General features: G+C 39.5%; 1 protein-coding gene across 1 annotated transcript; it reads right to left on the bottom strand.

The window, feature by feature from the left end:
- Positions 1-214: 214 nt before the first annotated feature.
- Positions 215-2,503, bottom strand: LOC129775905 (protein transport protein Sec61 subunit alpha). The gene is made up of 2 exons (XM_055781133.1): positions 2,301-2,503; positions 215-2,010 (listed from the first exon to the last, which is right to left on the bottom strand). Exons 1-2 carry the CDS (start codon positions 2,305-2,307, stop codon positions 587-589), a joined length of 1,431 nt encoding a protein of 476 aa, XP_055637108.1. The 5' UTR covers positions 2,308-2,503; the 3' UTR covers positions 215-586.
- Between the last annotated feature and the right edge of the window lie 16,903 nt (positions 2,504-19,406).

Below are 19,406 nucleotides of genomic sequence, written 5' to 3'. Positions count from 1 at the left end.
ATTCAGATTAGGGGTGAATACGAATGAATCGCTAATTCAATTCAGTATTTCTTTGGGCGTCGATTTTGATCAATCAGGTACTCCAATACCATTGGATTCGTTTCCGAATTGATGGGAGTGATTATCATTTCATAGAATATCTTACTAATAGAAGGGATTTATTATTAACATTGATCAGTGAATATTCGGTAATCACAGATAACAAATAGCGAAATTCTTTTATTTTATACATCTTTATTGACATCACTCGCGCTACTATAGCGTGTTGTATTTCTTGTATACATTTTATAGAGAATGAAATAAATCTAAAACTGATTGTTTATTCCAAATTCCATATTGAAAAGTCTTCTCACATTCATTACTTATTTAACTGCCATTTTTCGCCCGATTTCATTCTGACGAAAGATCTTTTTTGAACTTCCTTCAAATCAGTTACAATTTACCTCCGTAGACGTCTTGAAATGATGACCTCCCCGTTTACCGTAAATTGTAGTGATTCTAGCTACCGCACCGTTGCTCTCACTCACTTCACGAAATGCGCTCAACTTAAGCAGTAAACTAAACTCCAAAACAGAAAGCTAATAAATTAAAACAGTAACGTTCCCATTCCGCCCATTTCGCTCTGCTCCTTAACGAAAATCTCAAAGTACTGATAGATGATGGTGACCGCCAGCAGGATACCAGTTCCGGAGCCAATGGCGCCCATGAAATCGGCTATCACGGACAGCGCTCCAATGCAGAGCCCTCCGAAGGCAGCGGCCGTCGGGATGTATCGGTTCAGCTCGTGGATCATGGAATTCTCGCGGTGACCTCGCATCACCATCTGCTGCTCCTTAAGCTGCTTGGCGACATCCTTTGCCGAGCTGCCGGAAACGTCGATCCAGGTTTTCGAGAAAAAGGCGCACGAGCCCAACATGAACACAATGTACAGAACGGCGTGGACAGGGTCGGAAACAATATGTCCGAGCGATTCCGGTGGGGAAAGATAGTAGCAGAGTCCTCCGATGGGGTAGGAGCGAGCGGGGCCACCACCTCCAACATCGGCCCAAACGCCGAGCATGTTGATCAGGAAATTACCGTGGAACTTGACGGCGAGCATTTGCGAGATGACATACAAGTTGGAGACCAGCGCGGACTGCAGGATGATCGGGATGTTGGACGTGTAGAACAGTTTAATTGGGTAGCTACTGTATTGGCCGCGATAGCGGGCAGATTTGATCGGTAAATCGACACGGAAGCCTTGGAAGTATATCACCACTGCAAATACCAGCACGGTTGCCAGGAGATTCATCAAATTCGGCAGATTCTGGCGGTAGAAAGCTTCCCGAAGACCTCGCACTTTATCCTGACGGGTAGCAAGCAGATGGAATAGAGCGATGACGGCACCCTCAAATTCAGTTCCTCGTCCAGTGTTGACGGTGGCAGGAGAGAAAGCTTTCCAAACAATGGTTTCGCAAATATTCGTCGCAATGAAGAGCGAGATTCCAGAGCCCAATCCGTACCCCTTCTGGAGCAGCTCATCCAACAGTAGCACAATCAATCCGGCCACGAAGAGTTGAATGATGATCAACATACACACTCCGGCTCCGATCTCCGCTGGGTCTCCGTACATTCCAGTCATGACGTAAACAATCGCTTGCCCGATGGTTATCACCATACCGAACAGTTTCTGCGCTCCGTTGAACAAAGCGCGATCCTTAGGAGTGTCACCGACCTCGATGATCTTTGCACCTGCCAGCAGTTGCATAATTAATCCGGAGGTGACAATCGGTGAGATGCCCAGCTCCATCAAGGTGCCTCGATTGGACGCAAGAATGACACGGATCCAGTAGAAAGGGTCAGCAGAGTCCGAGCTCATGATACCGAACAGTGGGATCTGGCAGCAGACGAGGAAAATAAAGAGCGTAATTGCGGTCCATAGTACCTTCTCCCGGAACTGGATCTTCCGCTCCGGTTTCGCGATTTCGGGCAGAATACTGCAGAAAGGTTTGATAATTTCCAAGAATTTTACTGAAACGAAACAAAATTGTGACAAACATTAGATGCGATACTGAGGTGGATGTTTAATGTAATTAACCATTTTAGAATCAATATTATTAAAGTATTAGGATCACACTAATCGCAGTAAATAGAGTCAAAAATTCACAATCTTAATCGGCAGCAAACACCTTTTGCGGAGAAGGGAAAGTTCCAACGCGGAGCTTTTTACTGTCTACGTGGATAGGAGTTTGCCACCGTGAAATGGTTTGCTGGATTTAAATTATAATTTGCGAGGAAAAATGCCAGCGCTGGATACTCACTTCCCATGGTTTATCGCTTATGAACTAACTGGCTTCTCTATAAATCACTAGGGCTAGTCAATATTGTTGTCTTTTGCTTGACTTTTTTGTGTTGACAAGAAGTACAGAATGTATATTCACGGTTTCGGCTCCATGAACAAGACGAACGGGTAAAGTGAACCGTACTCACAGAAAACACTGACACGACAACGGTGGGCTAAACGCCTGATGCTGTAATCGGTGCAAGGTGGCGAGTGGGGTGGGTGGTTTCCATGAATGTTGCTACAATTCAAGATCCTCTCAAATGATGTAATATGTCTATCATTTGTGTTATACGATTTAGGTTTGGTATACTTATTTGATTTAATGTTTCATGTACGAATGTCATGAAAAAAATAAGTTTAATTTCATACATAAAAGGAGATTGTCGCGATCTCAATGTAACGTATTCTTTGGATGCTAAACAAAACACCAGAACGGGAGAAGTGTCATAGTTCCGTGAGCTACGCGTTGTGTGACGTGAGCTATAATCATAGCCACTTCAACAACATTTCAATGGCCGTCCGCGATGTGGCAATTTTTTCGACGGATGTTTACATCAAGATGGGTCTATGGTACTAGGTGAGTCTGTTTCGTCACTAAGTTGGTTAGGGGAGCGGCATATGAAAACAGTACGGAAGAAAGCAGAAGGGGAATTATTTGCTTGAAGCGTGAAAGAGACAGACTGATCAGGAACGAGCTTCGACACTAGCGCATTGTGTTTTGTTTACAAACAAAACACAGTAGACTTCCAAGATGGCTGAAGAGTGGTTTTATCAAGTTGGCCCACCTTAGGATATACTTCTACGCGCCTTGGTTTACATGTTATCGGTAAAGAAGAATTTTCATGTACAGTGATTAGCCTCTAGTTGAATATCTAACTAATTGGACAGACCTGAAATCAGTCTTCAGAATGCAACGCGGTGCTGATGTGCAACAAGTTTTCTGCACTCAATTGATTTTCACTCCTTGCGTATACATACGAATGAATACGCACTGAAACATACAGTGATACAGGGCCTGATTTTCGAATACACTTCACGGTGGAAAGGGAATGAAACGTATTCGCGATGACAACGGTACGGTGTCGACATCTGGATACGAGATTAGTTTCCCACTAAACTTATTATTATAATATCAAATTTTTTTTATTAATTCGTTTATTTTTACAGGCTCAGTATAATATCAAATTATCTTCAGATAAAATTTTTGTATGAGATTATTATATCACATGAAGAAAAAAAAGTTTTCCACTCATATTGAATACCAATTTGATACGAAGAAGTTTATTTTCATTAATGATTTTTTATTTGACAAGTAATCATTCTGCCTGAAAACTCATTATTATCTTCGACGCTTCACTAACTCGTAAAACGTAGTTCAATGGCGTGCCGTTTATTTCGTTTCCACCGTGAAATGTATTCGAGAATCAGGCCCACAATCTCGTGTTCGTACCCCACCACGCAGACCTCTTTTCCCTTCTTTTGGAAGTCGAAAGTAAGCTTTCGAAACATTCTATTTAGACAAAGTCATAGTGTCATATGAGAGTTAAAAGGTTTGCTATCTATTTTCAGAATATTGGTTTTTATTTCTCTAAAAATGGCAAATGTGTGTGCAAATGTATGTAAAATTGACTCAAACTTATATTCGTACGGTGGTTAAAATTTCAATTCGATTTCGAAGGAATCGATCAATTTCAGAATTCCATCTTTGGTATGGTAACCCTTGTTCATTGCAACTGTCTTTAGCCGTTATCGATGAGTTTCTTTGCTGTATTCGGACGGGAAATTCATTCATTAATGCATCAAGCAGTTTTTATTTTTTTTAACTGATGGTTTCTAACTTTTCTACCTACATTTCTCTCATAGTTTTTTGCTGGGATGATGTCGGGAGATTGAGGAGGAGTATCAATAACTTTTGAGCAATAGCAGTGTAACCATGTGCAAACTTTATGTGCCTTGTGCTTTGAGTCATTGTTTTGGTGAAACCTGAATCCTCGATTGAATACCATTTTTTAACACTTTGCTTCATATTTTCGTTCAGGATGATCAAGTATACATGATCATGATCCATTACATCGATGCAAACCAAACTGACCCAAAAAAGGTTTTCAGTGTGCCGAGGAAGAACATGAATGCCCTTAAATTCCCGATCCAATTTGATTTTTCCAAACAGCATAAAAAACAACAATGTCTTACTGGAAAGATGTTATTTTCGCAGATGAGTCCAAATTCAACATATATGGTTGCGATTGTTGTCGTTTTGTATGGAGGAAACCAAACGATGAACTAAACAGCATATATGCGTCTAAATTATCCTGAAATTTGAGAATCATTCCCTTCCTTCCATCAAATGTTCTAAGTTGCGCATGACATGATTTCTAATAGCAACAAGTTTCTACGTGCAACTGAGGCCTTGTTCTCACCGCAGCGGGGCGCCAACGTGGCTTTTCACCGAAAGGAATCGTTTTATCTCTTTGCGGTCCAACCTAGTAACTCATAGAGGATACCGATAACTCCAGCTCTATATTAGTTACAAATACAAACCTGTGACGTAAAAAAAAAGAATCGTTTCAATAAAACAAAATATTTATTTCTTAGCTATTTCATAAAGAAACATATTCTTACTTATATTATGAAAGAAAAACATACATTTTAGGACTTCAATTTCTTAAAATGTGATATCTTTCGAAACAATTGCAAACAGCATTCCAAAGGTTCACGTTTTCGTTCATTTTCCTGTCTTTTCGAACACAAAAGACAATCCCCTTTCTCGCTTTTTCGCAATTGGCGATCTAACGTACAAATCTACACCTAGGCGGCGCTGCGGTGAAAGTGATGATGGTTTTAAATTTTGCCATGTGAGCTTATGGAAGGTTTGTAGTTCTTTCCATAAATTACAATGTTAGAATCATAAAAGATTATTTGATTGCGATGAGTTTGTTAGAAATTTTATTCTGCGCAATTTTATATATAACATGTTATTTATTCACCTCTTTCAGTAGTGAAAACTATAAAAATGTTGACAATGGTTGAATTAAAGAAGGAAATTCGAGAGCACAATCAAACACAAGTAGAAAAATGCACGATTCCTGCATGTGAGAACTACCTTGGAAAGCCCGGAAGTAAAATATACGTGATTTGTTTTTGAGTTTTAGGTTACATTAGCATCATTTTCTTAGTTCAAAAAGAAAATCCAGATGTCTCACCGATCGTTTACGTTTTGCGTTAGATCGCCAATTGGGCTTTCCGGGCTTTCCAAGGTAGTTCTCACATGCAGGAATCGTGCATTTTTCTACTTGTGTTTGATTGTGCTCTCGAATTTCCTTCTTTAATTCAACCATTGTCAACATTTTTATAGTTTTCACTACTGAAAGAGGTGAATAAATAACATGTTATATATATAAAATTGCGCAGAATTAAATTTCTAACAAACTCACCGCAATCAAATAATCTTTTATGATTCTAACATTGTAATTTATGGAAAGAACTATAAACCTTCCATAAGCTCACATGGCAAAATTTAAAACCATCATCGAACTTTCTTGGGAAAAACAGCCATTAAGTTCCGTACAGTATCCTCAGATACGCTGGCTGCGGCGCTTTTCCATCTCCTCTTGAAATCATTAATGTCATTCGCTTTCTTCTTAGTTTCGTATAGTTTTCGCTTAATCAGAGCCCAGTACTTTTCCACTGGGCGAAGTTCTGGACAGTTCGGTGGATTTGCTGTTTTTGGCACATATTTGACCTCATGCGCATTATACCATTCCAGGATGGATTTTGCATAGTGACAAGAGGCCAAATCTGGCTAAAACAACGCTGGAGAAGCCATTCTTCTGAATGGTAGCAACCACTTCTGGAGACATTCCTTCTCGTAGACATCTTTGTTGATAGTGTCGGTAGAGACGAAAGATTTGGATTTTCGGCCACAACTGTATATGGCCTGCCAAACCAAATATTATTTGGGGAATTTAGACTGTTTCTTGGTCCGGAAACACTCGGCTACGGCATTCCTTCGCATTGCAGTATAAAAAGTGAGACCCGGAAGCTGTTTGAATTCTTCGAGAACATAAGTTTCATCGTCCATTATGGTACATGAACAAAACTGGGTGTAGATCACTTTAGCACGGCTTTTTGCAGTGAAATTTTGCTTATCGTCACGATTGGGCACCTTTTTCACTTTGTACGTCTTCAGTCAATGCCTCTGCTACACTTTTTGTACATATGATTTTGATTTTCCAACCTTTCGAGCTACATTTCTAACTGAAAGGTTGGGATGTTTCTCAATAATGGCAACCACCTTTCGGTCCATTTGTCGGGAGCATATTTTTCGATTTGTTCCACTTCCAATCTTCCGATCCACAGTTAAGCGCTGGTCAAACGATTTGCACACACTAAACACGGTACACTTCATCAGGCTTAGCTTTTCGGCGAGATCGCGTACCGACAGTGTTGGATTTTGCTGCCGTTCGCGCAAAATGCGTTTGCGTACTTCCACTTGATTCGACGCCATTTTACCAAACTGAAGAAGAATGTAAACATGTTTGACATCGAAATAAAGAGGAGGGTTTCAGCTGTCATGTAAGTGAAATATTTCATTGATTAGTGAAATATTTCATAAACTACACTGAAAGAAAAGTGTCCGAAATTTAACGTGGACAGGCTTTATCCCTCGCTTTGCTTTCTTTGTTGATTTATTTTTCTTCACACAAGCGCATGCGGTTGGTATGGATGCAGCGCTGTTTTTCATGATTTGCTTAGAACGACCGAATACAAAATGGGGCGCTAGAACTTTGCATGTTTGTGTGTAAATGAGACGCGCACCACACTAATGAGATGCGATGTTTCGTATCTGAAACATGCGCCGTGGTCGAAATTCGCTCTCATATTGAATGAGTTTGGTACACTTCGTTCCACGAGAGAACACGTGTTTGTTATGAATGCGCGCTGATGAAAATTAAACTCGAGTGCAGCGCAGCGTAGGTTTTCCGAAGATTGCTTCCATTGGGACACGAGTAATTGGACATTTGATCATCTTATTGGACATTTTTGTAAACATCAATTGTGCAATTTTCGACAACACGATAAATGTTTAGTAGTATTTTCATCCATTTAACTAGATTATGTATTTGGCACTCTTTTCCAATGGTTATTTGGTGTCGAATTCTGTATAGTATATTGACGTTGGTTTCAACAGTCTTATTTTGGTCTATTCTAGTAGAACGCATTTCGGCCTGTTCAGCTAAACTTTCCTATAACAAATAGAATCAATTACTTTAAGGTGGCCGTACACTGTTTGTCCGAACGTCAAATATTTGACAAAGGAAATCAGTGTTTTCGAAAAAAAAAATTTTGATGCTCTAGTGTCATCTCCAAATTTTTTTTGTCAAAATCGGCACTCTGGGACTTAGTTTTTTTCGGCATACGAAACGAAAAGTATGGTTTTGGGTGCCAATAAAAATAGTTATCTCGATTTTTCATTCGAAACTTGCTAAGAAATGTTGATTTGTACAATAATATACCCTATGCATAATATTAGCTCATTCGGACTTCATTTACTGGTGTCACAAACGTTAAAATTTGTGTTGTTTAAAAAAAACGAAAAATCACCGAAAATCGATGTTTTAAAAAACTTTCTTTGATTCCAAATGTCTAAAAATTGCATTACTCGCCGAGATTTACAATTATCTCGAAAAAAATTTTTTGTCTAAAATAAATGTTTTTTTTTTGGCACTGGTCGTTTTTCCGTCTGAAAAATAGATTTTTGGAAAAAATAATTTTGAGATAACTGTAAATCTCAACGTGTCTTGCAATTTTGAGACATTTGGCATCCATTTTTTTTTGAACCCCGGTTTTCGGTGATTTTTCGATTTTCAAAAAACTCAAATGTTAACGTCTGCGGCGCCAGTAAATGAAGTCCGAATGAGTTAATATTTTGCATTATTGTGCAAATCAACATTTCGTAGCATGTTCCGAACGAAAACAACTATTTATATTGGCACCCTAAACCATGCTTTTCGTTTCGCATCCCGAAGAAAAACTAAGTCCCAGAGTGCCGATTTTTGACAAAAAAAATATTTAGAGATGACACTAGATCTCGAGATTTCATGCCATTTTAAGACATTTGGCATCAATTTTTTTTTTCGAAAACCCCGATTTCCTTTACTTCCCCGCTTGGGTAATTTTTCAATTTTCAAAAAACACTCAAACTTTGACCGCTTTGTGCCACTCTCCTTTAAGTCCGATTGAGCTGATATTTGGCATAGGGTGTTTTTTCGAGGTGGTAAACATTTTGTTTTGTTTTCATAGTGCACCCGTGGCCGAGTGGTTAGCGTCTCACTTTATCATGCCGGGTGTTCGGGTTCGATTCCCGTTCTGGCCGGATGACTTTTCGTCAAAGAAATTTCCTTCGACTTGCACTGTGGTCACGCGTATTCTAGAGCTTACCCCTCGGAATACATTGAAGGCGCGTTATTTGGCTTAAGAAATCTCAACTAAGTAAAGGGTGTGTCACATCAAATTGCATCACGGAAAAAACGCTGTAGAAAATCGCCCAGTAGACCGATCCTTTTGAAAATTTTAGACAGTAAAATAAAAACTATTAAACAACTTTTGGCATTTTCTTTTTATTCATACTTCGAGCCCAAGCCCGTATGCTCGCACCTTCCTCTTTACCCCGTCCATAATGTTCTGTACAACGTCAGGTTGTAGTTTTTTTTGAACAGAAATCCATTTTCTCTTGAAGTCCGCCTCCGATTGGACAACTTTTGGGTTGTTCCGGAGGGCCTGCTTCATAATCGCCCAATATTTCTCTATTGGGCGAAGCTCCGGCGCGTTGGGCGGGTTCATTTCTTTGGCACGAAGGTGACCCCGTTGGCTTCGTACCACTCCAACACGTCCTTTGAATAGTGCCACGAAGCGAGATCCGGCCAGAAGATGGTCGGGCCCTCGTGCTGCTTCAATAGTGGTAGTAAGCGTATCTGTAGGCACTCCTTAAGGTAAACCTGCCCGTTTACCATGCCGTTCATCACGAAGGGGGCGCTCCGCTTTCCGCAAGAGCAGATCGCTTGCCACACCATGTACTTTTTGGCAAACTTGGATAGTTTCTGCTTGCGAATCTCCTCCGGAACGCTGAATTTGTCCTCTGCGGAGAAGAACAACAGGCCCGGCAGCTGACGAAAGTCCGCTTTGACGTAGGTTCCGTCGTCCATTACCAGGCAATGCGGCTTCGTCAGCATTTCGGTGTACAGCTTCCGGGCTCGCGTCTTCCCCACCATGTTTTGCCTTTCGTCGCGGTTAGGAGACTTCTGAACCTTGTATGTACGCAGGCCCTCCCGCGTCTTGGTCCGCTGGACGAATGAACTTGACAAATTCAGCTTATTGGCGACATCCTGGACCGAACTTCTCGGATCACGTCTAAACTGCTTAACTACGCGCTTGTGATCTTTTTCACTGACGGAGCATCCATTTTTGCCGTTCTTCACCTTCCGGTCGATGGTTAGGTTCTCGAAGTATCGTATTAGTACTCTGCTGACCGTGGATTGGACGATTCCCAGCATCTTACCGATGTCCCGATGTGACAACTCGGGATTCTCGAAATGAGTGCACACGATTAATTCACGACGCTCTTTTTCGTTCGACGACATTTTTCCAAATTTACGAAAAATTGACAGTGAAGCATGGCCAACGTGATCTATACACTCTTATCTGATTATAAGCGAAATATAATAATTCTTAAATATTTAATTTCTAATAATAAATAATTCTTAAAAATTTAATTTCTACAGCGTTTTTTCCGTGATGCAATTTGATGTGACACACCCTTTATTAATAAATGACGCTTTTGCCTTCTCAACGTATGCATTAGCATACGTTGAGAAGGCAAAAGTTCCACAGAGAACGTTAACGCCATTCAAGAAGAAACATTTTGTATAGGGTAACTTTTTGAAACTTTAGGGTCGATTTTTTCCCATATATTCATTGGCACCCTGATGAGCACTCTTTTTTTATTTAAATCGTTTATTTTTACAGGCTCAGTTACATAGGTTTAAAGGAGCCGAACTCCTTACTGTATTGTTACTAGTATATATACATTTTTCCTTAATTCTAATGTTAATAATATAGGAAACCGATTACTCGCGGTCGTGATGAGCACTCTTAGGAGACATCAATTTATGGACACATTGCTGTAACAATGTCGATTTTATGTCGTGAACTGTCTGATATTTGCTTTCAATAAGCCTGCCGTAATCTATAGTTAACGTAACCTATCATGAGAAACTGAACCAGTGTTTTTTTCCTTGATTGTCGTATTAATTTCTTATAATTAGTACCAGCATTGTTTGGCGGTAGCTCGTAACCACTACAGAGCGAAGCAATTTGTACAAATTCGTTACCTGTGCCTATTATCAGTAGGTGCTGCAGAGGCTTCTGCGCCCGCTGGAAGCTACAATTATCGGTTTCATTCCTGACTTTAGTGAAGAAGAAATTTCGCACAAAAAAGTAGAACAGAAGGGAGGGAAGAAAGGTGAACGTGTTTGAAATTAGCATTTTTTCACGTCTTTTATTTTGTACGGTAAAATTTCGCTTTCCCCCTCCTCAATGCTGGAATATTTGGCACTCCCCACTGACCGATGCAGCAAAGGAGAACCATGGAAATAAGCGTTTGACGCTTGTTGGTTTCGTCGACGGAATGCTGTTGCGTAAATTCCAAGCAAATGTTAGGGAAAGAGGTTTCCGAGAGAGGTTGTGTGCTTGCTAATTGTGTACACAATTACGGACCCAGTTTCGTGTATTGCTACTGAATTCGATGATAACTTTTATGGAAATGATCAAACGTAATAAAACCCCCAGGTTTATGATCGGGCCCTGCGGCAGCCGGCACAGAGTCTTTAATCGAATGGAGTACGTTCTTTCGAAATTGGGCCGAGTTTTCACGTAACTCTAGTTGAAAACGTGTTCACGCAACACGTGACACCCCTTGTTTTAGATATTGTAAGTTCTATATGCATCGTCGATTTGTATTATTGCGGCTGGCACTTTGATTTAGTTTTGCACCTGGGGTAAAATATGTACAAGGAGTATGAATCGATTGAAAAATGTGCTTTTGTATAGAAAAAAACTGAGATTTCGTGAGCGGAATTAAATCGCATATGAGCAATAAAATTCTTGCCATGTAACAGTAGTAGCGATAGATAATTGTCATCGATAATAGCCTAAAGAGTGTCCCTTATCAAATTGCATCACGGAAAAACGTTGTAGAAAATTATCTAGTTGACCGATCCTTTTCAAATAAAATATAATCCATTAGTAAACTTTTGGCATATTTATTTCATCCGACTTCTATACCATAATCGTATACTCGCACCTTACGCCTATCTCCGCTCATAAGATTCTATACAACATCTGGTTGCAGCTTCTTCTGTACGGAAAACCACTTGTGACGCAGGACTACGTGCCAAAGGGTTCCAAATCAGAAAACAGGTAACGTTTTTATGAAATGAAGTTAACGTAATGAAGTAACTTTTTTTTGCTGCGAACGGATTTTAACGATTTGCATAACAACCGAATCGGAGATTTTCTAAGATTTGTTCGACATGCTATACACTACAATCCCATAGTTTGTATAAGGTTTAAATTGATGAAAAATGGAAGCATTCCCATTTCCCCATACATTTGTTCTGCCCATTTGTGTGCTTCCCCGAACAGAGCTGTCAATAACGGGCAACTTATGCAGCACTAGAATAGAAACAACGAAGAGGATAGCGAAAAGAGAGTATTTGTGAAATAAACTTCTCCCTTGCATAGTAAGTAAGTTGTCGCTAGCGTATAAGTATTGTATCTCCTCTGAGGAAAATTCTCAGAATCTTACTGTACCCAAAATAACAAACGTCGCTTATTCTGCTCGTTTTGTGTCTTGTATTTGCACTTGAGCCGTGAATGCTAGCGAATATTTCACTTAAAGTGCATCTAGCATTGCAATTAACACAACGATTCAAGCCATGGCAAAGCATGATTATAGATCGCTTCAAGCAACCAGTGTTTGGCTTCGTGTGTGTTGCTTGTTTTTGTTGCACGAAACTATGAACCTGTACATGTGAATAGCACACCTTCGATACTTTTAGTTGCCATTCGTATTTGCTCTCGTGCGCATCGGCTCTGTTCTGATGCAACAGCTTTGTTGACGGCTTTGACAGAGAGTTGAGAAACGATTTTTCACAAATGATCATTCTCGCAATGTTTAATTTTTATCGCTGCAACTGTGTGCTTATGTTAGTCGCGTGTTTCATGTTTGTTGAATGGCGATGCACGAAAGATGCCCTGGAGTGCTATACCATTGAGGCAACAGTAAATATAATGAAGCATGATACTTGATAATTGCAAGTATTGTCATTTTTGTTGTATATATCTTTGGGTTGCCATATATCATATATCATATATCTTTGGGTTGCCAAAGATATACACATCTCAAAGAATCGTTGCTTCTCGAAATGATTCTATAAAACCACGCCAGCCATTAAACCTTTTCAGGGTCCCCGGAACTTTTTACTAAAGAGTTATTTATGAAATTTCGACGTATTCGCAAATAATATCCAAAATGATGAGCCGACATTTTTTTTATATATATTGCGTAGTCCTACGTCCTTTTGCGGTCGAGTCTCGGATACAACCCATCAATTTATCTTCATGTCTTTCCCAGATTTTACCTCCTTGTGATGCTTTCGTAGCACCTGCTTCATAATAGCCCATTATTTTTCGATGGGCCGTTGGTGCGATGGTGCTCATGTCCCTGGGTACAACATTGACCCCGTTGGCTTCGTAATACTTCAGAACATCCTTTGAATAGTGGCACGAAGTTAAATCCGGTCAGAAGATCGTAGGGTCCTCATGTTACTTCAACAGAGAAACCAGACGCTTCTGTAAACACTTTTTGAGGTAGATCTGCCCGTTTACAATTCCGGTAGTTACGAACGGTGCTCTCCATTTTCCACATGAACAGATCGCTTGCCAAATAATGTTTTCCTTGGCAATCTTTGAAAATTTCTGCTTCCTTATTCCCTTTCAACTTTTTGGCCTCATCCCTGACCGATGCACTGGGATTTCGTTTAAACGCTTTCACGACACGCTTGTGATCGTGATCACTAATGGAACATCCTTTCTGACCGCATTTCTCCTTCCTTTCGACGCTAAGAGTTTCGTAGTAACGCTTAATCACACGACTCAAGTTGACTGCACGATTCCGAGCTGTTTTCCGATGTCCTGATGAGAGAGTTGACTATTTTTCGGGTGCTTGAGTAAAATCAATTCGCGACGTTGCTTTTCCGGTGACGCCATTGTTCTCAATTTTAGAAAACCGGCGATAATAATACAGTGTAAACAATACTAATAATAATACAGTGTAAACAATACACTCTAATCTATCCAAATTTTCAAGAGAAAATACCCAATGGGTGATTTTCTATATCGTTTTTTCCGTGGTGCAATTTGATGTGAACTTTGCCAATCATGTTGACGTAGGACTACGTCTTGCATTTCTGTAATGGGGTGTAAGTTCAAAGTTTCGGAAACGAGAGCGATACGCCGGAGCAACAAGATTTTGAGTGTTAATACCTCGTAAAGAACTGGACGAAATGGTGTGATAAACACTTCATTTGAAAGATAAAATGTCTACGCGTTATATACTTGTTACATATTGATCCAAAAACTTGTTTCAACAGCTTCAAAATTGCTTTCAAAACAGACTATTGAAATCACACAAATCTGTATGTAAACGGGTTCCCGCTCGGAAATCCACTCAGTTATAATTGTACTGCGATTGGAGCATGTTATCGCTGTTGTGGCGAAGCTAACTTGGTTCAACTTGAAAGCGCTGTTCCATCCGCAACACAAAAAAATGTTCAACACAATGCCTTGTTGCTTTCTTTTTATTCCAATAAAAACAAATTAGAAAACGAATTCGCAAAACAGCAAACCTTTGAAAAAAATATGTTTCCTGAGTTACATTCCTAGTTCTTCTTAAACTGTCTGTTCCACGTGGCTTACATGGCAGAGTGTGTGTAGAGTGAGAGAATAATGTTATATACATGAGGAGCGCAAGGGACCAACTCTATTGGACTGAGTCTAACAGGACTATATAGGGGAAAATCTGAACACTGAACATGTAGGAAATAATGAAAGATTCCGAACGGTTATAACTCGACCTTTTCTTAATAGACTGCAAAAATGTTTGCATGAATTGATTGAAAATATTTCTACGCATCTATCATAATAATGAATTTTTTGACGTAGAACTACGTCTTTCAAGAAGGGTGCCAAATCAGAACACATGCCACGTTTTTATGGAATAAAGTTATCGTTAATAACTATTTTCACAGCGAACGGATTCTGATGATTTGCATACCAATCGAAATTCTCTTAGATTTCTTTGATATGCTATGCATTATAATTCCCTAAACCCTGAACGTTTTAAATAAATGAAAACTGGAAGCATTTTCATTTTCTCATACATTTGTTCTGCCGATTTGTGCGCTTCATGCACCCGTACCATCAATAACGAGCAACTGATACAATCTTGTCTGCCCGTTACCAACTTATTTGGTATAAAAAAGTCATCCACGATTTGAACCCACACTAATTACCGTTTGGGGATCATCGGAGCAACATCGAGCGAGATTGGATTCTTTTCCTGTCGGGAAAGACAAGGGAAGGAGGAGTATGGAGTAGAGTTTCTTCTAATGATGGAATGGAATGAAACGACAGTTGCGAGAGAGGAGTAAATAAGTGCAGCACAACGAGCGGACATCACTCATACCTAATGTTGATTTCACATACATAGACACACACAGCTCGATGCAAGAATGGAAGATATTACGAAACGGCAATGCAATTTCATCCGCATTCACTACACACCGTCGAAGAAGAGGAAGACCTCCGTATCAGAGTGTGCTTCGACAAAGAAGATGTCAGTGGTATACGAAATTTTTTGTGCTAGTGCGGATACAGAAGAGTATCCAGAATTTTGGAATACGGACAAACACTGCATTTACTTAAAAACAACGTATCTTTCATGGAATCAATCAATCCTAGTAGGAAAACCTTACACTTTTTCCACTCGAAACTTTAAAATAGATCCCTATATTGAAATGTTAGACGTAGTCCCACGTCAAAACAAACGGATTGAATGATATAATTCCGTAGTTCTACGTCCAAAATGCGGTCGTGTCCAAGATACAACTCCTTACATTTTTTTTAGATAAATAATTCAATAATTGTAAAATGTCAAGCATTATCTAAACGCGCCAAATTACACGTTTTGATTGGTCCAATTTGTGCTCCTCAAATTGTACCGACTAAAACAAGTAACTAGAGTAACAAACCTGAAGCGCAACGAAGCATTGCATCGCAAGCCTCAACCCTATGTGGTTCTACAATCGGGCAAATCGAATGAATTTCCCTGGTTCCGTCTTGACGGTATGTCGCATATGCCTCAAGGTTAAGTTTTCCAAAAGGGCCTTTTTCAAGGCTAGAGACGAATGAGCTATAAAGTTTAAAATCTCTATAATACTGAAACCGGAACCCGAACTCGAACCTGTCATTCAATTTTCCAATCGAGAAACAAAGCAGAACAGAAGAAGCGAGAGTATAGCCGCAGCGCCAATATCACCAGCAGAGTTAACAAACGAGTTTAATTTTTTCTGCCGTCCGGAGAACCGTAACGCGATCCAGAACAAAGTGATGTAATGGTGGCGATGATACAGATGAAAATTCCCTGTAGCTGCATCCATTGTGTCTGGAAGAGGAGATGCATTCAGTGCGTTTGCAATAATTGCTTATTATTAGTGGTTGGTGACTTTCCGATCGAGCATTAAATTTTCAGGAATTCGTGCATTATTTCCGGATTAAAAGTGGCGTCTAACTCATAGTAGCCAGATAGGAAGAACAAAAAATCGTACAGTGAGAGATTTGGTCATCAGTTGAAAATTCGTTCCATTGCGATTGCTATACAGGTCGGACTCGATTATATACAGGCTCGATTATATATGAATCGGTTATTTATAATATTGGACTCGATTATATACAGTTTGAAGAAAAAATATTTTTTCTACATTTCAAATATGACTTATTTCAAGCAAAAATGTAACCTTTCAACGTTAAAGAAAAATTTATATGGCTTTTATACACTCGACAAAAAAAAAATTAGAGGAACAGAGTGCGAAGTCGAAAATTTTAGGTAATTTTTGACATGCTGTAACATCGTGAAAAATCAACGTATATATTTTACGTAGGGGAGAGGGGGGCACATTCGGACACTTTTTTTCCCTCGATTTTTAATATTTTTAGAAAACTTAAGAAATTCCAGAATTCATTCTGGTTATCATTTGAACATCAATGTATCATATGAGCGTGTTAAAGGCGTGCGTTGATTCAATTACAAATGGTTTATTCGATTTTTTGAAAATTCCCTTTATATCCGAATGTGCCCCATGTGTGGGGCAGTTTCGGACAATCCTGGGTCACTTTCGGACAACGAAAAAAAATTTGAAATTTCATGTTTATCAACAATTACTTCCTTTTCCTCTAATTTCCAGCATATTCTGCATTTTTCTATTTCTCAGTATTTGTCTGATAGGAAACTGCTTGCTATGAGAGTCAGTAAAAATTCGTGATTTTGCTTTCGTCCGTTTTCGAGTGGTGGTTTTCCGCGGTGAAGTTTTTGGAAAAGGTTCAACATTTTCCGGGGAGAAAGTTACCAAAGTAAAATCTATCTGTGCTGTGGGCGCAATGTTTTGCAGCATTGTTGTATTACCCGATGAGTCAGTTGCTACCTCCGCTCCTGTAGGTGAAATCATTTAGGCATTCAAAATCCGAAAAAACCTTTCTTGAGAATGGATAGCAACCTGTCATTTTGAATCCAGCTAGGATATTACTTAGATAAGCCGATACAACTATACCTGAAAGGTCGTTTATAGAAAAAGTTTTTCCAGGATGGTTGAAACTGAGAGCTTTTGCTTGAAAGGGCCATAACTGAAACATCCAGCAGTTGTAAGCGATTTGCGACATAAGGTGGAAAAGATACATGAATTGTGCAATTTTCTCAGCAATATTTAATTGTTTCCAAAGTGCAATGACTTTTTGATTGATTTTTGATTTTTTTAAATTGATTCGTTTACGTTGCTTTTTGCTACTTGTTTCAAATGTTCCAGAACATTGAGAAACAGTTTTCCCGTTATGCAACCGTTAGTTGAGAAATTAGCAAAGATGAAAACATTCTAGGAACTAGTTCGATAGCTCTTTCCATCTCATCTTCGTTGATGCTGATTCTATCGGTTTTCTTTTTGTAGTTTCGATCCATCATTAGGTCTGTGAATCAGACTGAATTGATTTTTGTTAGTAAACAACAATCAGACACAAATTTTATGAGGTATTAAACAGTGTCCGAATGTGCCCCGTGAACGATGTCCGAATGTGCCCCACTACCATCCGGAGACAAATCATAATTTTATCTAATAAATAGACATTTATTTCCCCGTTGCATGCAAGTTTTTTTTCATTTCATATTAGTTACTAACTAAGGTGGTGTACTTAAATTTCTAAATCGTTCACAAAGGAATTAGGGAAATACTTACAACTTCAAGCTCAAAAGTTTCGAAACGTGTATGAAAAAGACGGGTGGGTAATGTCGGGGACATAACCGGAGTGACGTAGGACTATACAAAGGGGACAGCTTTTGTTAAATATATATTTTAAATATACTGTTTTATTTTCTTCTCCTACGTGAATACCTACCTATCTACCTGAAAAATGGATTAGTTTACTGTTTACTCTTTATGAATATGTTGATGGTTCTGAAAAGAACCTTTGGTGTTGTGTTTTTGTTATCACTCGATATTCCCATCTTGTTCGGTTAAACCTTCCTGTTTAGCTATTGCGTTTGCTACTCGCCACAGCTTTCACAGTTGGAAAATTTCTTCCCATCCAGCTTGGGACATGTTGTTCAGTAAATTACATTTAATGCAACGTGCCGGAGAAACACTTTGCCACTCACTGAAACTAATTGTTGCCTTGAAGCTGCTCTGTTCTTGATGCGGGTTTTCTGATTGTCGTGAGCAGCTTTGCAAGCCAACTCGAGCACTCCGACGGCCGAAACTCTATAATCGCTGTTAGGTATACTGGTGCTCCGGCACCAATCCGTTAGGCCTAGTTACCCTTGCGGAGCAATCAGTGAATGCGACCAACAGGGAACTGGAGACCTGCACGGTTCGAGTGAGACTTTGACTTTCCCTTAACTTGTCCTCCTTTGTTACGTCCACGATGCCGATGCCGTACAACCACACGGGTTTACGGTTTGAAAGAAAATAAGATATTTTTTTGGGGTCCGCGTGTTTTATACTCTAGCGGTACACACTCACAGGATAGAGACAAATCGGCAGACTCATCCAGAGGGGCAAGTCCAACGAGACGAACGAATGGGCGTTAAAAGGGAGCGATGGCAAAAAAATACATTCATTACGATTTGTTCGCTCGTTGGATTCACATGCAGGCTAAAAAGGGTCCTTTTAAGGATCACAAAATTATCTTCAATCTAAAGAGTTTATTGTTTTGTTATCACTCGATATCCCCATCTTGTTCGGCTAAGCCTTTCTGTTTAGCGATTGCATTTGCCACTCGCCACAGCTTTCACAGTTGGAAAATTTCTTCCCATCCAGCTTGTGACATATTTTACAGTAAATTACATTCAATGGCACGTCGCATTACCACCACTCAGTATCGGATTGGAGGTAATTTTAACCTGTAATTGAACATTTGCGATGACAGTGGTACAGTGTCGATTTTCGATGTGGGGTCATAATTTGGACCCCGAACTCTATGTTTACAAAAATGTCCAACTAAATATGTCGCATTACAGGTCCGTCCAATTAGCTAAATGTCGAGATAAGTGTAAATTACTGTACTTTCAATCTAGAAGCAATTTAAGAATTGGTGAAAATCAATATGCTCAGAACAACTGCCAAATTCACATACTCATCATATCCTGGCAAATAAATTATGAAAAAATCAATTTGTGTTTTATTATTATTTTGGATAATGT

The sequence above is a fragment of the Toxorhynchites rutilus genome, chromosome 3, assembly GCF_029784135.1.
Source record: "Toxorhynchites rutilus septentrionalis strain SRP chromosome 3, ASM2978413v1, whole genome shotgun sequence".
NCBI classification, from domain to species: Eukaryota; Metazoa; Arthropoda; class Insecta; order Diptera; family Culicidae; genus Toxorhynchites; species Toxorhynchites rutilus.
This window is presented reverse-complemented; position numbering and strand designations above follow the sequence as displayed.